At 35.5% G+C, this 20,909-nt stretch overlaps 1 protein-coding gene across 7 annotated transcripts in view; it reads right to left on the bottom strand.

Annotated features, from left to right (window-relative positions):
* Positions 1 to 20,909, bottom strand: part of LOC126846297 (uncharacterized) — an 82,625-nt gene that overhangs the window by 4,158 nt on the left and 57,558 nt on the right. For 5 of the 7 annotated variants that reach the window (XM_050585599.1, XM_050585601.1, XM_050585596.1 and 2 more), the window contains 3 exons: positions 5,425 to 5,524; positions 602 to 1,319; positions 14 to 421 (listed from right to left, as the gene is read on the bottom strand). In XM_050585599.1, the coding sequence (XP_050441556.1) occupies positions 14 to 421; positions 602 to 1,306 (1,113 nt within the window). In that variant the 5' untranslated portion in view covers positions 1,307 to 1,319; positions 5,425 to 5,524. Of the gene's footprint in view, positions 1 to 13; positions 422 to 601; positions 1,320 to 5,424; positions 5,525 to 6,910; positions 7,123 to 20,909 lie in introns of those variants that run through there. The other 2 variants (XM_050585602.1, XM_050585603.1) reach the window with 2 other exon arrangements.

Genomic DNA, 20,909 nt, shown 5'->3' on the forward strand with positions numbered 1-20,909 from the left:
TATTATCGCAAACCTGAACGACGACGGTGATTTTTCGCTCTTCCATGCCGGCAGGGTTCTGAGCGATACACTTGAATTCGGATCTGCCGATCAGCCGGGAACGGGACACGGTCAGATTGATCCACTTGGCCATTGTGTTGTCCACGCTCTCGTACACGGAGAACTTGTAATCGGCGTGCGAGTAATTCGATATGGGTCTGTTGTTGAACACCCACTGTACGCTGGGAGTGGGTTCGCCGATAATCTTGCAGCCAATGGTCAGTTCTTCGGTGTCGAGCTCGAACGTGGAGCTCTGCACCGGATACTGGATGGTGGGCAGGCACGCGAAGTCGTCTGGTTGGATAGCGCCCCACAGTTTTTCCTGCAACCTAGCGGGCTCAGCGCAGGTGGCCGTCTGGATGTACAGGTTCATGGCCATCATCTGAAACAACAATATTATATTGATACGGCCGTATTGAGTAGACGCGCTATAGGCCCAGTAGCAAAGTAAGTATAACAATTTGAGTTGATGTGGGTAAGTATTAAAAAATTGATAAATAAACGCTTGGGTAAAAAATACGGTCCGTCGACTACTCGAATACAAAACAATTTATTTACGCACCAAATCCCTGAAAGGCCGGAGTTTGCAATCGCACCGCCACGGGTTGTTCAAGATCTCCAAGCTCACCAGACTGGGCACCGCCAGTAGCACTTCGGACTTCATGTTGGTCAAACGGTTGTTGTTCAGCTTTAGGTTGCTGAGCTTGGTCACGTTGTTGAACACCTTGGGTTCGATTTGAGCTATCATGCAATTGCTGAAGTCGACGGTCTGTAGAAAAGACATGTTACTGAAAAGGCCGTTGGGCAGCTTCTGCACTAAGTTGCCGCTCATGGAGATCTTGCGCAGACGGAACAAGTCGCGGAACGTGGCCGGTTGGAGCACGTGTATGTGGTTTTCGGACAGGTCGAGCTCGATGAGGAGCAGTAGCCCGCGGAAAGCGTCTTTGTCCACGGATTCGATGGAACAGTTTCGGGCGATCAGCTTGTGAAGGTTGATCAGGCCCACCGAGTTGAGAGCGTCCTTGTTCAGTTCCAGAATGTTGTTGTGCGACAGGTCCAGCACTTGTACCTCGTTGCTCAGGTTCTTGGGCACGCTAGTGTGACCGGCCCTGGTGCAGTCTACCGACTTATATCCGCTGACCCATTTGCACCGGCACAGCTGCGAGTCGCAAGAGGCCCAATCCGAATCGGACCCGGAACGTGCTACCGGCGTCCACAGCAGCAGTGCCACCGCCGCCCCAAAAAGCCAATACAACCCGTTCATCATTTAAGCATAACACCTGAAAAAAGAATAAGAAAAAGTGTCGGTTCGTTAAAGTGCCTTTCAGATACGATTTCTAATCTATAGAGTTGCTACATAAAAATAGGTTCAGTGGTTTAAAAGATATCGTCCAGACAAAAAAAAAAAACACAATATAAAAACAATACCTTCCCAGCTCTGCATCGAAGCTAAAAATGTTTTATTTTTAACCATTATTACATAAGAAAGCGACGAACGTGTAAAACGTTCAATTCACCTCTATAATCTCTCCTCCGTTGTTTTTTTTACAACAACAATATAATTATTTTTAAGTAAGCGTGTATTCTCCCAAGACGCTAGTTTGTCTACAAAAAATATATATATACGTGTAACGTGTACAATTAAAAAATCATTAGGTATTGACTAATAGACGTTAATACAGGACGTCATGACGTAATGCGAAGATAAAAAGTTTGAAGTTATTTTTAACAGCTTACACACACACACGAAATCGATATACTAGGTACATGATATTATAATTTTAGAGTTATTTTTGACAGGAAGGGTGGTCGCGCGGCGAAGAGATGAGTCGATGAATAATTAATATTTTTATCATAAAAAGTTCGTACAACATGTAGGGCACTTTTCAATCGCATAACGCGCTGGTTGCAACATGCACGGGAATTGTGTATCCAACACCACACAGCGATGAGGAATTAGAAAATAGTTTTTCGTTTGATTGTATGTTCGAACACACACGCAGAAGCAAGTAGTACACAAGAATAAGTAAACTACAAAAAACACCAAATACAAATCCCTAGGGATCATCATCTCGGTATTTGCGTTTGCCTCTGTATAGTATGTATGCATTATACATGTAATCCAATGCAAATATCGTTTTTTAAATGTCCCACGGTATACAGGTATAACCCAGTACGCCGCCAACGGGAAAACGGTCACTGCGCTTCGATTTGAACAAACAAAACGGTCCCCGACGGGTACGGCCAAATCAATTATAGTTTTCTAGAGTGTGAATTGTGTGTGGATATATCGACCAAGACATGTGTTGTAGCCGTGATATGTGCAGTAGCCGGATAGTGCTCGCCGACCGGGGAAAACGCGAAAAAAGTCAATTTAATATCATGTACAAACGGGTTTAAGGTTTGCAGCGACGTTATGTCGTGAAACGAAAGCTTGGCACGTTAGATGAAATCTACGTGACATACAGTGTAACACAGTAACTGTGCACCGAGCAATGGATAAAAGAATCGGCGGTTGGTAATTCACCTAGTTAAGTACAAGTCTAAAATTCAGGAAAAACGGTGTTTGATAAAATTGTATTGAGTAAAATAAAAAAATACTCGATGAATAAAAAATGCATCGTTCAATGGGAGCTTAAATGTAGAGATCTAAACCATATTTCTTAGTAAGATAACACATACTTCAAATCTAACGAAACTTGTTTTAAGCGTTTTGTACTCCATTAAAAACTTTATAATAATACATCAATAAAGTATTAAGAGCGTTCTATGTTTTTGTTTTTTTTGTTTTTGGCCAGCCAACGATCGCATTCGTTTTAATTCCGTTATCAAAATATAAGAGTTATGTTACAGAAAATAAAGGTTTTGATTCATGAACGTGGGTCACCGGTGAACGTGTAGGTGTACTTACGCATGCAAATAACCAAAACAAGCGAATTACGAAATCATTTTATGCGGTCGGCGGCAAAACTTTTTCGACCCGTAATTTGAATACGCTTTAGTCGAACCTATCTTGAAGTGTGGTGACTGGAATACGTTTGTTTCAACGAGTATAGTTGTGTGAATACACATTGAATATTCTAGTGTACAATATTGAATTTATGTCTTGCAGGAGATAGGATTATCCATAGCTTATTTAAACCGTTGCGCGAAGAAGGAGATGGATACTAGTTAGTTTTTATTAACACACAAGCGTTTCTGATGCTATTATACGAAGCCGACTTTCTCAGATAAGTTAAAATATTTATAAATAAGTAATGCCCGAGTCCCAAAGAAGACCTATTTGAAATCGGTTTTAGAATTCAAAATAAAAATAGATTTAAAAAAAAAAACAAGTAAATATATCAGATAAGAAGATAACAAGGTCGAACGTTGTAAACAAAAAAAAAAAAAACAAGTAGAAGAAGTATAATTTTGGGTACAAATACTTGCGCACGTACCTAATTATTTGTACTGCATCGAAATGCTCTGTTCGGAAACTACAACAAAAGAAAATAAATCCAGTATACAACATACATACGTATAACTTCAAACTTGGAAACAAATGCGTGTCTTTCGTTCACATTTTGTCCAACAACGTTCAAATGTTGTTAATGTGGATTTTAAATGAATCAGTACAACATCTACATTAGAGGAGGCTCTTCAGTCTTCGATAATAATACATACTGATACTATTATCATAATATTAATAATACATTGAGATATAATGTTTAATTGTTTAACGGCGATCGTTTTGCATTATTAATTTTCTAAAACGCATTAGTATAATGACAAGTGCGGTCTACAGCTTGTAACGTTATCCGTCGCTGGCCGATGTTCACGAGTTAAGCCTATCGTTGGTCATAAATTACAGAGTTGACCCGAGGTCCAAACCAGTCAATACCGGGACGTCATGGTTGTAAAATAGTAATTATTATTTAATTGACTCACCAAATGCGACGACAGCCCAATGGGTTTTCGATACATTTACAAAATTGTATTATTAACTATTGTAATATACACAATATATACAATAATACCGTTAAACGTTGAAACGACCAGAGTTGGCCGTTTGTAACGCGCATACATATAATGGACAATTATTATCAATAACAAATTACACAAACTGTTGTTATCTACTTAATAGTTGTCTTATACAACAAAGAAAATCACAATATGACTATTACGCCATGTTTTGTCATGTTCAATGCCGATGAATTGATATACAGACAATAATCAAATACCGGGTTCGTCCGGATTAGGATGTGTACAAGCTCAAAACTGATCCATTAAACTTGGATCAAAAGCTGGGAAGGTATTTCGAATCGATAACGTAGGCGATTACAGAATAGTAGCTAAAATATTATTCAATTTAAAAACAAATACTAATTGGAGTTTATACACGTGACAACTTACATCATTCGGTACCTATTCTGTTTTATTAATCATATAAGGGATCGAATGACCGATTAAGATTTATCGCAAAATATCTACCTAACTCACCGAACCGACAATAATAATATAATGGTACATAACACACTTGGCAATAAATTCAAATCACATGTAAAATTAATTTGTTCACGCAGTATATGTCACTATTTATTTTTCTACACATTTTGTAAGTGTTTTGATGAAGTGAGTCAGCTCGATCTTTATTTAAAATTAAAAAACCAAGCCAATAGTTTCTGGCAAATGAATCGTTGAATCGAAAACGACAAGTAAATAAAGTATAAAGTACATCAGTTAAAAATTAAGGCACCAATCAACTTCTAAGGCTCAGTCTTACTTGGTAAGTCCAACAAACCGTACAACCAAGCACGGCCGGTTGTGCAATCCGCACATTAATTTAACGTATTTTCATTTTTAAAAGTGATACATTATACAGCTAATAGAGAGAATGCATAAATGGTACACACAGGCATGTTTTTTGGGAATAAAAAAATATTTCTTTTTATAATAAGGAAAAAGGAAACGTCCTATTTCACAGAGCAGTCCATTATACAAATTAATACCATGAAACTGGATTTCCAATTCATTTATTAAACTTCAAAGATCTATCGAATCTAATATATATATATATTTTTTAAATTTACAGGGACCGATGTATATTTTGTAAAAAAAAAAACTCTATGACTATTGGCGCCCAATAGGGAGTGGAACTAATGAATCGACATGGTAGGCTAAGTTGAGGTTTATCCGTATAGGAATTTCATTTTTTTCTTTACCTCAAGACTCAAGTGTAACTATACAACAACGCGTAAACAAATTTTAATTGCTTAAAGTTTATTATTATTATTTTTTTTTTTAAATTAATGCCCTAGATTTTAGACCAAGCGTGCACTGTCGGATGGTGTATTAAGCCCGTTTAAACATACCAACGCCCCAACGATATTAACAATTACTTACACAAAACTCAAAAGCGTCTCAATCCTGGCGCTCGTGATCAAACGATCTTCTGTTGGTCCCCGCGAGATGCAATCTGATCCCGTCTGGTTCCATCGTCGCCCTGTAATCATACAAAAAAAAAAAATTACGTTAGGAAAAAAGGTGTACACAGCAAATAGTATAATATTATGCAAATATATATCATAAACACTACATAATCTCCACCGGGGCGGTCAAGGCGACGAAGACGCTGCTAAAGACAGAGAAACATTATCTCGCTCGAAGCATACTAACGCAATGACGGCACGTTTATAATAATATCGTTGCACCGCATCGAACAATCTCGTCTAAACGTCGTGCCATTATGACCGAAGTAGTTACAAATAACGTGCATATGTATGTATATATATATATATAAAAACACCTATATTTTGAAGAAAAAAAAATATGTTGTTCGTTTTATTAATATTATAGCACGTAGACAAACCACCGTTGTGCGAGCGAAAATACGGATGTGACCACTTGTAAACGGCGACCGTGTGCTCCAGCAATAATAATAATAATAATTATAATGTTATGTCCTACGCGTTGGTACATCAGGGCGACCCGGAGTAATTGGAATGATTAAAAAAGATTGACATAAAAGAAAAAAATTAAATACAATAAAAAAAAAAAAACGTATCGGAAGTTTATACCGTTGCCGTTTTTGCGATTACAAGAAAAAGAGAAATGAATTATTCAGATTGGTAATATAAAACAACAGTCGGGGAAAAGGAAATCGGTTTCCCGTGTAAAGGATGTAAATGTTTTTTTTTGTAATTTTTGTAGCGAAAGTAAAAAAATAAAATAAAAAAAATAATAGCCGACGCTCCGGTTCGATTAGATACCCGGGATGATTTAATTATAATTTATAAAAAAAATATTCTTTTTTTCGCACTGCCGTTTTCCCGGTCGCCCCAGGCTTTCACGTCCGGTTTGGCTCTGTTGGTCGATATTGCAATTTCTGAGGCATTACCGATATTACCATTTCAAACGATCACTAAGCGAGGTAATTAGAGATCCGTAGCCCGCCAAGAAAAGCACCGAAAGGAATCCCATAGATTGCAATAATATCGACAGTACGGTTTATGCAAAACGAGCGACTTGATTTGACGGCTGTGGCAGAAAAAAAAAACAATTTCCCAACTTATACAATATTTGAAAACCGTAAAAATGGTAATGACCGTCCTCCAAATAATAATATTGGTGGTAGGTATACCTCTGCCGCAGTTCCGAATATAATTTCAAACCGTCAATGTCAACGGCAGTGATTTTAATTTTTAACAAATAACGCGCACTCGACATAATCGAGTCGACCCCTGGAAATAACATTAATAACTTTTGCCGCCTTTAGGTACCTCGGTGGTGAAAAACTTATCGACGAGGGACAAACTTCGTGACAATGTCCATCAATGTATATATCCAAGATCGTAATTTGTTCGGATATTAAAATAAAAAATTCCAATACCTTCCCAGATGTACATCGAAGCAAAAATCGGACATTAATAAAACGTTTTGGCCCAGGTAAACATAAACGAATGTCGACACTTACTCGGTTAATTTTTTGGCGAAGACGAATTCCACAAGTCCTATTCGCGAACGATTCGTCGGCGGTTGTCGAGTGTTGAAAACACAGCACGAGAGCAGCACAACCGCAACGCAGCGGGTTCGATCGCTAACTGTTTCGTTATCATTGTCGGTTGGCCCCGGCCGGTAACCTGTTCCACGGTCTACACTAATATAATACGCGCGTTTGTGCCAGGCAAACTAACGTATTATAGTATTGTAGACCACAGTCTGTATGGACTATACACACATACCGTGAACTGCAACAGCAACATCCAGAGCGAACAGGATACGCGTCACGATCAGAGGTTGCAATGAAAATCAAATCTACCACCGCGGCGCACTAGTAAAATACCATCCGGTCTAGGGCGAAACCTTTGCGTGCAGATAGGTCCAAATAACGTGGTCGGAAAACAACCTGTATGTACGAAATGATCGAACAACAGATTATACAGAGTGCAGTAGTGACGATCGGCGGCGGCGCTGTATCACGCGCGTTCGATGGAACGTCATTGGGATAATAATATTGTGTACGTTATCAGTAATGAAATTGTTATTATCAGTGAATTCGCCGTCTTAATCGCACGAAAACGGGCGAGATCAATACGTGTGAAACTAACGGGAGGAACCACGTGTCTTGTCATTTGGGTGTTTATTTGGGATCGCACTTGCAACAATAAAAGGTTTTACGCATACGAATAAAAACGAAATTTTGGTTTATCAACCAAACTTGTGTTTTCGCTTGAATTCATTCCTCGTATTAATTCGTTTTTAAATATAATGTGCTAGAACTGTATACCACAAAATATATGAAAGCAGAAGGGTCACTTTCAACGTAAACAAAAAAGTATTTAGTACATGTCGTGTATCTATACACAACAAATAATAACAATAATATATAGATGTACCATTATAGTAGTGTAGCCTTAAGAAGATGACCGCCGCGTTTTTGTGTTATAAGTATCTTCCCCTTGTTAATTTTTATCAGTGTCCATGGCCTGTCTATACACCGTTATGTCGACGGCACTGCGATGATTATAGATAAAACACAACACGGCGACCCGTTAAAACAAGATGAAAATGTGACAAAGTATTGGAGTACTCTGTAGTCTGTAACATCATTTTCCATCGACGAAAACGACTGGCCATTGCAATCCGTCAGCTCTTGAACAACGTGAAGCGTTTATTATTTATTTACCAATACCAACGTATGGATCTCTCTTTGTTTTACCCTCAGGCATGTTTAGGACGTTAGTGTTTTTATTTACATTTCACCTCGAGTTAGACCCGGCAGACTAATAAAACAACACAGAAACTGTATCTTCGCATGACTAACACACAATGCATAGGAAACCGCGTTGGATAAATGATGAGGGCGCACTTAAGGTAACTAATTTAATAATTCTGTCGGTGCTTTTCGGAAGTGATTGACGTTTATTGAAAACGACACCGCATGTCGGCTGAAGCTCATTCGCGATAATATCTAATAAAGCGATATGAACTAACCTAACTTTTGCGGAAAGTTGGCCGGACGTCTTCCGTGACGGGAGGGCCGGAGGGAAATCAGTTTTCGGATAATTCGATGCGGCAATATATATTGAAAGAATACATCTCGCCGACGCCGAACATATAAGCCCCACGGTAAAAGCGGCAATTGCTTACTACTGGAGATTCCGCAAAGCCGGAAGTTTTGGCGCTTTAATCCAGGACACTGCGATGTTAAAACGTTAAAAAAACATCTGACGCCACGCAAGAAATCTTAACGCGGGCGGCTGCGTTATAATTGTCAGTTTTACTTTGTATATTGTTATTATGGCGCATCGTTAAAAAAAAGCACACCGACAATAACAATATATTTTTTTAACCGGCGATACATTTTGTTTTTTTTTTAAATTATCAGCGTAAATTTTTAATTGTTTGCGAAATAATTGAAGTAGGTTTTGTATTTTATATACAGGTGGTGCAGTTATTACAAAACCTCCGAAATGGACATTCCGACAACAATAATAATAATTATTATTCGTTATTAAGCGACGGATGAAAAAATATATATATATATAAATATATTTATTTAATACTAAAAACACGTATTTACGGTAATTAAACAGGAAACGTCCAACGGATCGAAACAATTCGACGAGCAAACGTTAGTTTTGAATCGGTGCAATAATCGCTTTTTCAATTTACACAGTAACATACCTTTATTTTTTTTAAATGATTACTGCGCGTTTATTGATTTTCGGACAACGCGATTCGGATGGAATAATAGAAATTGTTGTATTTATTATTAATATTATATTATTATGATTTCCGGTAACCCCGTTAGATTGACGGCGACGACATACTACGGTCGGTGATTGATGAACGCCATTGGGAATGATTATTTTTGCGTACGACAAGTTTACCGTAGCGTCTTTGTATTAGTTTTAACGAGAAAGTTTGGCGTGTCATCCGACGCGGGGGTTTCAGACGTAAGATGGTTAGACAAAAAATAAAATTCTAAGGAAAAAAAAACTTCATGCCCCATACGGCAGCCGGTTTTTACGTACCGAAAAACGCCGCCGTCGTCGTCGTCTGCGGCGCTAAGTACGGAATAAGTATCTACGGTGATTGTAAAAAAGAGCCATTGAAATGATTTATGGTCGTGATTCTTCGGTATGGATCCTCCGACAAAAAAATCATAATCAAAGAGTATCGTCGTTCGTTGTAAAGTCTTACGACAAAAACCGTCGCACACGCCCAGAAGAAATTTGGGTTTGTACAATTATTTTGCCACCGACTGTCAAAGCCAACGGCGTGACAGAGACACGTTCAGGAACATTCATCGACGATCCAGATGTTCTTGCATACTAATAAATTATTGGAGTTACAAATTTGGCACAATCGTTTTTTATTATTTTAGCATGCCCTCTATTTAGGTTAAATGGAAATGTAACTGAGACGAAAATCCGCAACTTGTTTCATATTTTACTTTAAACGGTGTGTACATAAGCAGTAACCTAAACACAGACACACATATGTTGTGAATGGTAATTATCAAATTTTTAAGTGTGATATAATTGACATTAGATATTTTGAATAGTGCACAGACCTAATGCTATTAAGTTATAAAATTATACCGGTTTTTCGTGTTATCGAATTGTGTTTATTATACTGTCATTAGAGCTGGCAATAAAAACCTAATCCCGAAAAAACACCGTCTCTTTTTTTGTGAAGCCGGGCAAATGTTTGGTTTTTATCCAAAAACATTATAGACTTAATAGGCGTTTATTGCGTTTATGTATGCACCCCCCTCTAAAAAAAACTTGGTTATTGCCAATTTTGACAATCAATGTAATTGCAGATTGTATGTACACATTTAAACAAATCTCAGGATACTTTGGGTTGTCTTTGATTTTGAGTTTGGCCGTACTATTCGTGTATGTCCTCCGGTCGTATAGATCATTGGTGCCGGGTTGGCAACAATGCGTGACCGGTGTCAATAATTAGTGGGTGGACGAAGAAAAAAAATGTAGGGATACCTTTTAGAAACGAGAGAGCCGCACATGGACCACCACCACTGGCTGCCACCGACAAAACAAAGAGAGCGAATCGGACGGTGACGGTGGCCGTGAACAAAACCGGTTGCCCATTGTGTTGGGCTGAGTCAGTGAAAGGTCAAGTATTGTATATTATATTATAAACATCACACATATCCTCCACCACACTCTGTACAGAACAGCTTCCATTAGAAAGACGGATTGCGTTGCGTATATTAAAAATATAATATTAATAATACCAGATGATTCACACCGATTTTGGTCGATGTCTTATATACAAACTGCGATTTTTTTTCATACAAGATCTCGGTTACAAATGGCGGTACACAAAAAAATTAATCAACAAGTCCTTGAAGGTTTACTGCAAAAAAAAAAAACACCTTGAACTTGATTTCGTTCTTTACATGGAAAACATAGTATTCATGTCATCTATAAAGTACAAAACTGCCGATCGAAAAAAATATGTTTTAATTAGATGTCGGTTTGGCATAAAATAAATTTCTTTATCAATGATAAACTATGATAACTTATCATAGTGATTTGGTTGAATATAAATCGACATGCGTACTGTATATTTAGAATATCATACATAGTAATAAAAGTAGGTATAATTATAATATGTGCAAGCTGTTTGGTAGCCACGAATGGCTGCCGACTCGTTTCTTGATACATCGGTTGCTTAATTAGGTATACTATTCAAATGTAAACAACACAACACGTTATTGTGATTACTGACGAAGTTATTAGTCGCTATGATAATCATTTATTTTATCAATGAAAATATTAGGCTGTTTTTTAATAATGCGTCTGTAAGTCAAATATGTACCTATAGGGAACGTGACCTTAGATAACCGACAGATAACATTTTATCGCGTGGAAAAATAACTAATTTTATATAAATGATAATTTTTTGCATTTATTTGCATTTAATTATTAATTTTGTTTTGTGTTTTAGTGTCAATGACATTAAAACGCAGTTGAAATGAATCTCGAAACCACCTGCCATTACGACTTGGGAAGTTAACATGCATCGGTAAGTTTATTATAGTTTGCTTGAACAAGAGACGGTGGGAAGCAGAGAATATAAGGGGATGAATAAAAATGAATAAATATACAGTAATCTTGAATAAATAAAATGATTTTCGTTTAAACTCCGTCGAACCGTTTATTAACGTCGGCGTAATAACTTAAGTGGAAATATTAGATTGCCTTATTTTTAATTGGTATTTTTTTTTCACTGAAATTATAGCAACCCGATTCTTACAGTAAGATCTGACTATATTTATTTATGAACGGTGTGGCCAGGTTAGGGGACGTACGTAAACGAATCGGTCTCGGTAGACCAAACTTATGAGCGTTACGCGCTGTCGTCTTATCAAAATATCATTTATAAAGAACTTCCAGGATTCTTATGAACACCTATTTTCTGGAAACTTTTCCGTCTTGTGTACGGGTTTCTTGACTATATATTTATTCAATGAGCCTCTCAAAGGTATTCAAAAATCGTGTTTCTATTTTTTTTCTTAAATGAGATTTCCACATTTCTACCTCATACCTACAACATAACATTTTTATTGAAAATGTACAACCCTAAGACATGCAATACAACAATAAAGTGCATGAAACTAAGTTATTTGTTATGGCAGTCAAGAAGAAATCAATACCATTAATGCTGATATGCCTCCATCTTTATAAACCAATACTGTTTTAAATTATAACACTTTTATATTCAAGTAATTTATTCTTCAATGACGGACTGAGGCTTTTGAATGCTGTTAATTTGTGTTAACTCTAATTATTTAAGTTGAAAAGATAAAATACGGACTTTATTATGCAATAAGAGCCTTGGTTCCAACATTTTTGTGGCAACGATGGGATGACGCCTTAGCTGTCATATAAAAAATTACATTTTTAAGTGAATACACATTTATAACTTTAAATATCATCGAAATGCATTGAAAACATATTGCTTATGTTAGCCTCTCACCAATATATAATATATATATATATATATATAGAAATAGTCCACAGCAAGTTTTTTTTACATTAAACACAATAGGTAGTATATGCCAATGTAAAAGCTTCTATGGGAACTATGCGAGAGTAATGTAGACGCTTGAAGACACTGGCAGTTGCATTATCGACACGACCACAATCAGCAAATCTACATCTTGAAAATGCCGCTTAATGTTTTCCGACGATTAAGCACTATTAACCCTAAACAAGACGACTCTGTTCCGGCATAGATTACAAAGCGGCGTTTAAGTAAACATGATAATTGCATATAGTGGCAAAAGGGAAAACTAATTAGCAAAATGTATTCGGCTTATACTCGGGTACAAGTAACGACATTTACAAATGCGCAAACAAGTACAAATGCTGCAGAAACGGTGAAAAATATTTATGAAGGTCGTAACGGTGCGGCGCTTTATCTAATTACACCATACACGGTGGTCGTCACCAACGTATAACGATAAGAACCGAATATGATGTGTACAAATGAAATAACAATTGAGTGTGTTTGCTCGACGCTGATTCACGACATGATGTATTATATATAAATTAGTGGATAAAAAAGTAAATATATATACATTATGGTCTGAGTAGCATATAGTGACCGCGTAAACGAATGTTGGAAAAAAAAATACAAAACTGTTGTGCTTTCAGATAACCGAATGTCATAATATACAACTGATGATTATCATGAGGTATTCATATTTTATGCTGCATAACTTTTTTATTTATTTATGTTCCTCCGGCTATTGGTGAACACCGTCGGATTTAAAATATAATCCGGTAAGTGCGCTAAAAATGAAGTTCTAAGAGAGTTCATAACTATCCTGTCGAAAAAAAAAAAAATTAAAACTACTTAATGATTAATGTTTAAAAATTGACAAAATTGATTACTTTTATAAAATGTATTAGCCCGTTAAGTTCACGATGTACGGAGTGAAGTAATTTTACAATGCACACTATACTTGCCTAACAAAAGTGAATATTATATACTATTATAATACTAATAATATTAGTACCAGAAGACCGAGAGTAGGGTAAAGCTAAAGGTTTAACATGGTGCGTTATACATCAGACGATTATATTAGTTATAATATATGTATGTTAGTGCAAAAAATGTTTTTTCGAACGGATTGCTGTAGTAAGAAAAGACAGGAGTGTGTGTTGTGTACAAAAAAAAAAAGCACGGACGTCCTACATCATTTTTTGTTTTTAACGGTACAATGAGAACAGTGTTTAGCCATTAAAACGACTTTGTTACGGTAATTATTTACGACCCTACGTTATTTTTGAAAGCGAGTGTTTATTAAAAAATTACGAGGACACGTGGTAAAGGGTCGACGACCGTTTTTAAATTAATTTAATCGCCTAAACATGTGATCGCAAGGTACGAGCCCATTTTTGTTTAATTTTTATATTTTTTGAATAATGCATGACTCGTTGCGCTATTAACCGACCAAAACACACCCGACGTTATCAGTATAAGTATCAGTAATGGGAACTCAAAAATCTAGATTTTCACAATAAAAAATAAAAACGCTACTTAAGCTACTTAACAATCTGTTAAGTATTAAATAATATTACAATGATAAGGCCGTGTACACAAGTAAATTTTTTTATGAAAATAGAAAAATAAAACACAACATCAAAAAGATAAATTGCTTGAAATCCGAAAATCCAAAAGCAATTTATTGTCAAAGTTAGGGTTTAAAAAAAAATTTTTCATCACAATATTTTATTTAGGTACACAGATTTATATTGTAATATAATATTAATTATTTATAAACTTTTTATGTGGCTTAAATAAACTCTTTTTTAATTCCATCACTGATAGGTGTACAGTATACACATTATACACTAATGTACATTATGTTTTTGTACGTCCACAGCCTCGCCGCAAGCACGATGATGGCCGCCATAATCATGGTTACCGCTAGAGTTACAGCCGACAAAAATCGGATGTGTTATTATTGGTTCGGAAAATAAATCACTTCCGTTCATATACATTATACCTACACGTACCTATATCAAACGTGAAGAGAATATCATATATCATTTCGAAGACGTATGTGCCGCGAACCACTGACCGCATGCGAGCGAACACTATGTTTTTCTCCATTTCCAAAAAGTAAGACCCGGGAACAATAGCGCTATGAGTGTATGACGCATTGAATTTTAAATTTGCACAAGTGTATTAATTATTTTTTTACGTCATACCACTTCTGTTTGTAAAAAAAAAAAATATTTTTGTGTTTACATTATAAAAACTTTTGTTCTTAAAATGTTATACTACATATTATGTGCCACAGTGGTATACATACACTTGGGACAAAAGTATTAAAATGACGCGTTAATAAATAAGTATAACACGAAGTTATAAATAATTAAAAAATACCTCTAAGAAACAATAAAGACAGTAATATTCAATGTAGAACAATCACATTTAAACATTAAATATAAATATCCTCGATGTGTATTTGATTTGTAAATATAGAAACGTCTTTACAATTTGTTTTAAAGGCCAATAATAATTAATGTGTAAAATAATAATAAGCCGAAAAAAAGTATATTTGTCACATAAAATGTGATGCGGTTATTTTGTACACACACGAAACGCATGTATCATCTGTTAATAATATAACTGATTAGACGTTTGAAAATTCAGATGTACAATCTACTTTGCATAAGGAGGGACGTGGAATTATGGAAAATAATAGACTGCGCCTAGTAAGAGTTTGATTTTGCAATTTATTTCATGTCTTATGCCGGGATCGTTATTTGTCTTTGGACCTTCGAGTGCACCCACATACAAAGTTTTTAACGTGTGCGCGTTCACGTCCAGGGGGGTTAATGATGGGAGGGAAGACTTGTGCGCAGGAACCTATATGTCTTCACCTCTAAGCCGCCGAAACCGTATGAACTATTTTTTTTCTCTATTTTTATCCTTAACCGCCTAGCGCAAATGAAATGTTCCGATAAGTATTTTTTTCAACGACAAGTTGGTCCTTGTTGTTATTGTTGATTTATTTTCCCCCACGCCATTACACTGTCATTGTTGACGACCAAGCAAAGTAAAGCATTCGAAACTGTCGGAACTTAAGTTTATTTCATAGGCGTTGGTGTTTTTTATACGTAGGCTCATTTATAAATTACATTTCACCTATTGTTGTTGCCGAAACCCAATTGAAGTTTCATGTAAGCCCGCATAAGTTTTCAGACATATTTTATTGTTTGCCATAGTGTCAGCACGCGCGAAAGACACAGAAAGGATCATGTTTAGCAGCTCCACGGCCGTCAAAACTTCTTTGAAATTTCCTTCAGGTTAATTAACTCCAGATTATGTACACAAGTCAAATAAAGACGACGCCTTGATGCACACGAAATGTTTAAACAATGTCATTATACTTTATGAAATACTACTTCATGCTACCTGTATAATATGCAACTTAATCCATTATTATTTTGCTTATGTTAGGTACTCTGAAAATTGGAAGTAGCACAAAATAATAATTTATGTTTCTTGCTCGATAAAAATTAATAGCCTCAGCAAAAGAGACCCCACCGCGTTAAACATTTTATATGATTTATACAGCATTAAAAAACTCATAATTGATAAGTAGAAAAAAAGGTAACCAAGACTTAAATTCAAAAATATATGTTGAAACTTTAAACGTAGAACATCATTTTAATGTCAAAGTTTCATAACATAATAATAATAATGTTGTTTTGTTTTCAATTAGTTTATAAAAAAGTCAACCATAAATTAATCCTCAAGTCAAATGGCGACCTAAAAGTCAACTAACTTATTATTGAATTTTTTTTTCAAGTTAAATTTTAGACGTTGATAGAAAATATTTATCTTATCAAAAAAAATCAAATTTCAACGTAAAGTATATTTTTCAAAACATTGTATTTAAAATAGTATTTTACTTAAATTCGTAAAAGTACATTGATAAGCAACAAGTAGCGTGTTTTATTGATTTGGCACGACCTCGTATACTAGCGTGTGTATAAATTGTCTACTCGTTTCCCCTTCATATTAAGCTACTAGGTATATCTGTATAGATATAATTTTATACCGTTTGTATTCCGTTTTACCGTTCTGAACAGAATAGTGCATGTCCTAAAACATTTATATGAAACATGATAACTTTTATAATAAATATACATCCTATGTAAAATACTTACATGGAGTAGTGATTTTTTTTTTTTTAATACGATCATTTTAATTGGAAAATCACGTTTGCAAGTTTAATAAGCATCGAGTTTTCACCAAATCAAAACCTTCCAACATGATATATAGACAATTAACGAAAACGGAAAATTTGAACCGTACTTATTGCACGGTAAAGTGTATTTACATTCTCATAAACGTGCAATAAGTTGGTCTACATGCTTTATGAACATTTATATTGACCAATTTTGTACCGACACTATAAGCGTTGAATCCAAAATTCATATTCTGATCGTCCGTAAAATTTTTAAACTCCGACCTGATATACAAAGTGATTTTTTATTATAGAAAACTAAAAGCTAATGTTTTTTGTAGGTGGAAGCAATATACTTTTTGAATTTCACTGTTCTTATTTGCATAAACATCGTAACTTTTTACACAGATGAGCGTCTAAATTCGCCAAAAATTGTTATTGTATAACCCAACACAGGTAATATAAAAGTAGCTTTTTTTAATAAAAATTTGATACTTGCATTTTTTCAATGCGAATAAAAAATGCAGGTTACTAAAACGCGGTGAGCAATGTTGTGTTTACATGGTTTTGCATAAAAATTATTCTGTGAAAACTATTTTTTTTTAAGAGGACAAACTAGTTCTGCAAGTTCATTTGATAATCATTTATTGTACATGAATAATGCATTTGCTACCTACTTTGTGTGCATTGTTAAGCTCAAGGTTTTATAGCTATGCATCTTTTATTGTATCTGTAAACTTTTTGTAGTTATTGACTTTCTCGTATGCTAAATAATATATAAGCGCTGAAACATTTATGGTAATCGAAAAAAGTCTAGAGGCTAGAGGTTTATTCTAAAGACGTAACCTAAGAAAATACAAACTATCTCGAAATAAAATGCTCTCCATTTTCAAGTATTAAAACATTGGATAATAAACAGCCTATAGGTAAGATACATAATATATACACAGTCTTTAAAAGCTTATTAAAAATGTTAACCAGAAGATAATACAAAGCACAAAGGAAGTATAGAATATAATTTCCGCGATTAATGGGAAAGTGTCTAATGATAAGTACTTATAAAATAATTTATTTTTCCAAGTAAACCTTAAATTTAATTGTTTCAGAGATTTTATCAAATGTTTCTCGTTTGGTCCCCCCCGTCTTATCCTAAACTCAGTTTTACATACTATACATAAAAACCGTGGAATAAAATTATATAACTTTTAATTGGTTTTTTTTTTAATCTATACTCACTTTAAAAATGTATAAACCGAACGAGTCGTGCTTTGAAATATATTAAAATACATTATTCAATCAATGTGAAATGCCGAAAGCATTGAAATGCGGGTGCACATGTTATTGAATATACATCTATATATGGATATACTATGAGAGGGGTCACGGTGCATGGATGGCAAGTAGAGCACATTTCTTATTTAAATACGAAAACATTTCTAACACACACGCACAGATGTACAATAGAGCACAATCAAAAGCCACTAACTGAACGATGACTACGGCGACGACCGGTATGTATAATGTAAAAGCAAGACGGAGCGAGGGCGGCGTTAATTTAAGTTCAAAAGTCACGTGAACACATAACTTTGATAAACACACGCGTGCACCTAACTATAGCTGTATAGCTGGGGTACACACACGGACATATTTAAATAAATGTATATATATATATATATAGCGCAGAGAGGGAGTAAGTTTATTTTAAACTTAGTCGGTTGCCGCCAATTTTCCTTCTCCTTACACGTTATGTAGATAATAATCTACAACAATACACAGCATAAGCGTATCCCAACATAAGGAGATCTTATGTTAATGACGGTTATTGCAAACGACGAGTGTGTGTGTGTATGTGTGCGCGGCCTTTGCCACCACATCGTTGTCGACAGCGTTTATATTTATTATTATTATTATTGTTAGGCATACATTGCACGGGTGGCCATTATTTTATAACGAGCACGACTTTGTAACAGGTACAGAGACAATGTAGTATAGGTAAGGTCTATGCCGTGAACGCGGAAAACTATATATGCTCGGTGAACGCACACATATAATACCGGCAGAGGGTTTGGTTTTCCAAAATATGCAAACCTTCGCATGTATCCGGCAAAATATATTATATTGTGTTATTTTCCCGGTGTGACGGGGCACGTGCAACAATATTATACAGGTAGGTACTAGATACACCCTATACATAAAGTACCTAACTCCACTATTCAATGGTGGTAGCAAACGAAAAAATCGTGTTCAGCCAATACAGTTGTCTACAACACTCAATTTTATTTTCTCTTCGATTTTCCTTTTTCCCTTTGTCAGCAGCTCCCATAATTTTGCATTGTAACACAGACACAAATGCGCTTATGCTTAAACGCGCGTTCTCAAGATTATTGACCTAATCTCTAAAGTTAGTATGTGGTAAGTATCGTAAGTTAAAGCGGTACGAAATTAGAAAAAATAAAAATAATAATTGTGTTCGAACGGTTTTCAATTTCATCTTATTTTTTATTTATACATCAAAGCGGTAGTTGCCTCGAAGGTACCGTTTAGACGTGAGAGGATAAGCAAGCGGGTCATATGGGCTTTTTTAATATCGTTTCCTATTACCGAAACTGCGGCTTTTGTTTTTTTTATTGTTATGTACTTTTTTATTAGAGTGCATCCTTTCATTATAGTATGTTACTTTCTTCGAAATAGTTATAGGTTGTTTTTACATCGGATTGGCCGAATAGAATTTAAAACCGAAAATAAGAAAAATATTAAAAATGGCGGTGTTATTTTATTCGGAAATTTAAAGAAAAACTTGTTAGAGAGTGAAAAATAAAAATATTGTCGTTCGCGTGTGTCTTCCTAGTCCACTCAAAGTAACTAAGACGGTCAAATTTGGTTATTGATGCTATCTAGGTATGTATACACCTCGAATTCCGATTTACTTACTTTTGGCAGGGGTTTCAGTATTAAAATTTAAAACCTCGACATCGACTTGATCTTACCGCATATGGGTGTCAAACATTTACAATTAATTTGAGTTTAGTAGGTTATTTATTATTATTATTTTTGTACACATCACGCAGGGTTTTTATTTCTTGACGTGATTGGCATATAGGTACCTGCTCGCCTGAAATTGTAAAAAAAACCTCTCTTGCCCCTCATTGGCAGCACTCGACTATTAATATACACAATATATATTTTTACTATCATATTTCGGAGAGTATTATTTACAAGTGACACCGAACGACCCAAGAACCCATTTTTATCGTTATAAAATATCCTATGTGGTGTTGTACACAACATATGGTCGGAAACGGCTCGCCCGACCAAACGATTTGATTACTCTAAGCAGGTCGCTATTTTTTCTCTCTGGATTGTTTAACGTCACATCTTGCGCTTAATAAACCGACCACAACACACAATGGGCGCAAGGTCGTCGGACAAGTGACAACACATTTTTTTGGGTTTCTCACGCATTTCCATGATCCATCAATATAATGTTTTTTCTATCCCCTTTAGAAATCTATAACAACACTACAACAACAACCCGACGCAACGTCGACAGCACGTCTAAACCGCCGCCGCCGCTATTAAATAAAGGACACTACCCGATGATATTGATAGTCTTTTTTCCACTGGTATCGTGGTCAAACGTTTTATTTGTATCGACATCAATACGTTTACCACGTTTTCGGAGCGTCCGAAGTGATTTTTCTTGCTGTGTACACAATACGGTTGTACATTAGTCAACAGTAACTACATTGATTGAGCACCGAACAAATGCCAACGATTCATCGTCTAATTCAATAGCTGTTAAGTCGATGATCACTATCGTCGCTAATTCTTTATTTTTTCGGACATTTTACAATCAAGCTTATGGGCTCACTCTTGGGTACGATATTAGTATAAAAACTAAAATGTAATACAAGTTCTAGCAAAGGACGTGTTATTATTTGCGTTTGTATTTAAATCTGACAATCGCGTTTACCGACTACCCGGACATGGTCAACCAGAATAATATTACCGACCGGAGAAAATATTATGATTATAATTTTGCCACATGTAAACTATAAAGTAGTCAGTGGGGTGTTATTACGTTGTAAAACATGCGAGCGAAAAGTTTTCCAGACGTTTGTACGGGCCGCCCTGAATTTAC

This window comes from Adelges cooleyi, unplaced genomic scaffold (genome assembly GCF_023614345.1).
Source record: "Adelges cooleyi isolate 19-005CV unplaced genomic scaffold, UGA_ACOO_1.1 ACOO_flye_CR_arks_rails_tigmint_CR_PRNA_9, whole genome shotgun sequence".
In the NCBI taxonomy this organism is placed as follows: domain Eukaryota; kingdom Metazoa; phylum Arthropoda; class Insecta; order Hemiptera; family Adelgidae; genus Adelges; species Adelges cooleyi.